This window comes from Cariama cristata, unplaced genomic scaffold (assembly GCF_000690535.1).
Source record: "Cariama cristata isolate BGI_N322 unplaced genomic scaffold, ASM69053v1 scaffold8442, whole genome shotgun sequence".
NCBI lineage: Eukaryota > Metazoa > Chordata > Aves > Cariamiformes > Cariamidae > Cariama > Cariama cristata.
In genome coordinates, this window is record NW_009604354.1 from 5,478 (window position 1) to 10,858 (window position 5,381).

Sequence of the window (5,381 nt, forward strand, 5' to 3'; positions counted from 1 at the left end):
CGCAACCGCTGCTTGGACTCCCCATCCCCTAATTGTTCTGATCTATTATCCATTCATTCTCTACAAAATTTTTGCTTTCAGTATTTTTAACAGACAAGAAAAATAGCACAGGTAATTCAGGGATATTATACATTCCTGGGACCTGAGTATGATGCAGTGACCCATTTGGACACTGTCCAGGACACAGACTGAGCTGGCAGAGGTCTAAGTTTTCCCACAAGGCAGCTGAAACCATGGCCAATCCACAGATCCTGGGAGTGTAGAGGTACATGATTTCTTTGGGAGCTTGACTCAACAGACTTCAAGATTTGCAACCGCAAAGATATATATTTTCAGATACGGACTTGCAGTTCTCAGGTGTGGAGCGGATGCCTTTTAATGTATGTGTGTTCACTGAAAGAGGTTAAGTGGCATTGCCATATGACTTACCATATACATAGCCAAAGTTGTCCGCGTAGATGGGTAACATTGCCCTAAACCGAGAGAAAGTACTTAGCGCTAACTCCCTGCATGTGCAAAACAAAGTTAAGGAAAACTAGGTGATTCATGTGAGGTCAGTGACCGAATGAGAGGGGGAAGCCAGGAGCTCAAACCACATTTCATGCTACTTCACTTTTAACATGATGTTTAAGAAGTTGTCCTCACCTATTCAAGTATTAAAGAGCACACAGATCTCCTTTGCTCCAAATCGTTTACAGGTTCCTTTAACAAAACAATTTTTAAGGTCTTCTCTTGCCTGTAAGCAGCAAGACTTTACCATTCACACTTTGAATGTCTAATAATTTGGTTTGTTTTCACTTTTATCAGTTTGAACAAACAGAAGTCTGAGCTTTTGCTCTGTTTTTATACACATACTCAGTTTCTGGATTTTGAGCCATGACAAGCATGTTTACTATTGCCCTATATTTCAGTTAAAAAAAAAAAAAGCACTTTAAACTATTTCTGTTGACAGTGGAGTGCATCATTTCCCCCCATCTTCCTTATAGAAGACATCTATACAATTGGCCCTGACTGCCACAGTTACAACCTCACAGTCTTAATAATCTCACATACGATAATTCAAAAGCAATTAAGATCCCAAAAGATTTCCTGGTAGCACCCTAATTCACACGGAGAAAGCAGTTTAGTTTAGTTCAACACAGGATCAAAAAATCATTATGAGCAGCCCAAATACACAGCCTCTCTGACCGAGGGACACAGTTCAGGTCTTTTGATTCCCTTCGAGATGATCTTGCTGTCAGTACCCTCTGCAAGACACTTTGGATGAAGGAGCATTCGTCTGCTACTTCAGATACTTCATGCTTTACCTCAGAGACCGGTCACACTTACTTAGCTTCTATTTTGAAAACAGACAAACTTACAGGTTTTTCAGTTTTATTGGATGCTTCCAACTTTATATCTAATAATATACAGATACTCGTTTTTCATTGTTCCATTCATATCCTCACATAGTTCAGCCATTCTGTCACATCAAAATAAAAAAAAAAAGCACAACTGAAATAAAATAAATTTGTAAGCTGGAAAAATACATTATAAACTTATATTCAAGAAACATTCTCTTTATAATTAAAAACCTACTTGCAATAATTAAAGTAGGATTTAAAGAAAAACTTGATTTTCATTTTTAAATAGGTGGCCTTTGTGTATACTTTTAATCATCTCATATGTACAACCCCAACCAGTATCTCTGCCTACCTGTGACAGAATACCTGAAACAAAACAAAAAGACACTGAAAAGGAGTTTTTAAACAAAAAAAAGATCGATATTCATTTTCCAGGAAAAATACAGTATAATCAGAACTTTAAACACATGCTTCCCTCATCGGTATTAAGGCCTAAGAGACAGATGTGCTTTAATAAAAGCAGACAGTATGAAGAAAAGTCCTTCCACTTTTCTCTTCAAATTCCTGTAACAGCTCATCTATTTCATTTTCCATGTCTTCTGTGTGCTGTATCTGGAAGAGAAAAAACACTAAGCAACTGGACTCCAAGGATACGATGTAGTTTAGAAAACTGTAATAATTCAACGCTTTTGGCTTACTGTGACATCTCAACCAGCGGGCTGTACCAAACAGTGCAGCACTGGGTGCTTTATTGAGATTCCCAGCATTCCCGAAGGTACATATATTCTGCATCACGTTTGTCTGCATATCCTTCCTTCTCCAACCCACTAAACTGGCACTTAACTAGTACTTCGATAAGTAGGCAACATCCAGATAGATAACAAATGGAAGCTTCAGAATAGCTACAAGCACACTGAACAGATGGCTAAAATTTCAAGTCCTTGAACCCTCTCAGGCTTTTTGAATCTGGAAAAGATTTAAGACCAGAATAGATCACACAGACTGGAGTAAAAAAAAAAAGCCTGTTGCCACCCTGGAACCAACTTGCACACTGTAAAGGGACACAGATCCTTTCTCTGTTCTCTTGACAGTTACATCAACTGTTTCGAGTGCAGCTTATTTCAGTCTTATTTCAAGGGCTAGGGCCCCTGAATATGGATGACAGAAGGCACCATTTTTTTTTCTTCCACATCATACACATAACAGGGTGGTACTATGAAATACACCTACATAGGATGTTTTTCAAGCATATTGTGATTCAGAATGCAACTCTGATGTTTAAATCCCAATTACAACTGCTTTTGAAATGGACGTTTTTGCCATAAAGAGTGTTTTGAGTATGGGCTCAGCTGTGTTTTAAGTAATGGCTACGTGTGGGGCTTTGCAATACTGCTTTTCATTTAAGCTATCAATGAATTGGGTTTGAATGCACACGCACAGAGTCCACTTCGGAAACCATGAACCTGGTTACAACTCATCTGTTTGCGGAACAGCTCCAAAAATAACCACAAGAATTTGGAAACTTATGTCTCTTGACATGGATTTTACTTAAACAACTTTTACAATATGTAGCATCTTTAAGGAGTACTAAGCAAACCCCAACTTCTGTGCAGTCAGGAGGTGCAAGGTACCCGTAGGCAATGAGCCCTCTCTACTTACACACTGGCAGAGCTCACAGATAAGGAAAGCACCCAGCGTTGCCTCCTCATGGTTATCCTGAATGTCCACATTGATCACATGTACTGGCTGACATGTCTCCTGCTCTCTGGAATTTAAATCTATTTGAAAACAAAACACATGTAACAGCGAAACTTTGGGTGGAATGGTATCATATTTTACACAGAGTATTCGTAAGATTTAAAAAAAAAAACACACATAGACATTGTCCACCTCTGCCTTCTCCAAACTTGTTTTTAGAAAATCGTTTATTTAATATTGTCTTAAACAATAGTCCCTCTTATTTCAAAACCAAGAGATGGATTTTGGAAACAAAAGGATTCAGTTTTGTGGAAGGGTCACGACAGTTTTGCCCTGGTCAAGAAAAGCCACTGCTCACCTTACTCTGACTGTCTTTAAAGACCAAGATCAAGATTCTCAAAAGTCAGGAATGATTTCAGGTTTCCTCACCTGGAGAGTTTTCAGCGCCCGTTTTTTAAAAAAAGCACTGTACATCCAACACTCTGAAAGTTAAACTGCAAGGTGAACTCCTACAAGTCAAGCACTGATAGTCACATTAGAAAATTCTAGCTTTAATGTGTTCCGCTTGTTAACAAGGGGTGAAAGGGGAAAAATAAAACATCCTTTTCCTACTACCCCCCGCCCCGTATTATTGTTATGCCTCTCTAACATAACCTTCCTATTACACACACTGTTTTCAAGCTACAACTTGTTCTCTCCTAATCCCATCCTACAACTTCATTTTGGCAAACTTGTTGAGGCCTCCATTTTAAAATATTTCAGCTTTCCCATCTAGAGCCATCTGGTAGCACCCAAGCCGCCTTCCTTTTGTCAGTCCATTATGAAGGGCTTTGCCATGAAGTTAGAGATGCACAACTGCAAAATGAGCAAGTCGTTGCTTTTCACCTCTCTTCCTCATGATACTCACCTAAAACATTAGAGTGAAAGCTGCTCTCTGTGCGAGACATGCTGAACTTGCTGAAGATCCATTCAAGTACCAGGGCAGTTGCTGTCATAACTTACCAATACATTTCAAACACTTCATTTAAACATTCAGAGCACTAATTGCTCAGCTTGCAGAAGCCCAAATGTATCGTGCTCTGTATTGCTTGTGACGTGACCACTGAGGACTGAAAAGGCAAGGCAACAGCCTTCTAAATGATGTGTATGATACTAATTCAGTTGGTTGGTCTTTCAATGTAAAGGAGACACCTTAAACCTCATGTAAGCCCGTAACCAGCATTTCCAGAGAGAGGCAGCGTTCTCAGCCCAGGAGCTAACTGAGTCATCGCTGAAACCCCATGACTTTCAGTGAGTTCACACCAAGCTTGCCGCATTGTGTTCATGCGGAACCCAATCCCCCACCGAGATTCTTCTGGCATATCTCACTTTGACTCATTTAAGGGCAAAGCCATAGCATGTTTGCAGAGTCTTAACCACATTCAAGAACAGTTTCTCCACCTGTACAGGAGGTATTTATTGTGGATAAACTGTTGGTAGGTCACAGGAAGTCTTCTGCAGAGAAGGGAAGGAAGCATAAGGAAGACAGCTTAGACTCTGTTTCTCCATCAACCCAGGGTGAAAAAATGCTCATCACATACAACTTGCTAGTTTTCTAGATCCATGAGCATTTTCAAACCAAAAATGTATTTGGGTTTCTCCAAATGCTTGCTATTTCCTTATGTCAGCCCTTAAAATTGCTATACATACACATTCTGTGTAGCTGCCAAAACCAGCATCTTTTAGAAATAAGTATTCAGCCATCACTTCTCTGGTACATAAAGTCTACGTCAACGGACTGCGAGCTCTTTTCCGTGCTGGTGTTCCAGCAGCAGTAGTCAGAGGAGACAGATGTTTCTCGATTTGTGAAGGACTTCAGGGAGAAGGGGAAGGAAAAAAAAAAAAAGGCACTCAAAGTTAACTTGGTTTATCAGCTCAAGGTCCTTACCTTCTACTACTTGATCATAGACTCTTTCTTCACACGTTAGGATCAAATCAAAAACATCTTTGCAGTTCTGGAATCTTTCTGGTCGTGGCTTGATTCTCTTATTTCTGTCCAACATGTGTAAAATCCCATTCTGTGTGTATCTGAAGTTGCTTGAGTTAAGTACCTTCACTTTAAGAAAAGTCACGTTTTTGAGCAAATGACCAGTACAAGTTAAATTATTACTCTATCTTTAAAATAAGGTTCTTTCTGTTTGCAAATATAAATATCAGTGACCACTAAATAGATTCCTAAGGTGGCAGCATGATCCCCATCGGGGTGATTCATTCAGCTTCTGGTTTTTAGAGACCTGTCACTGTCATTAGTACAATGACAGACAAGCTTTAAAAGGCCCTCATAAGAGCAGAGCTCCTCAG

At 39.6% G+C, this 5,381-nt stretch overlaps 1 protein-coding gene across 1 annotated transcript; it reads right to left on the reverse strand.

Moving 5' to 3' along the window:
• Positions 1–1,372: 1,372 nt before the first annotated feature.
• On the reverse strand, positions 1,373–5,150 carry SSU72 (SSU72 RNA polymerase II CTD phosphatase homolog (S. cerevisiae)). The gene is made up of 3 exons (XM_009695558.1): positions 4,969–5,150; positions 3,003–3,121; positions 1,373–1,955 (listed from the first exon to the last, which is right to left on the reverse strand). The coding sequence occupies exons 1-3, from the start codon at positions 5,081–5,083 to the stop codon at positions 1,854–1,856; spliced, it is 336 nt and encodes a 111-aa protein (XP_009693860.1). The 5' UTR covers positions 5,084–5,150; the 3' UTR covers positions 1,373–1,853.
• Between the last annotated feature and the right edge of the window lie 231 nt (positions 5,151–5,381).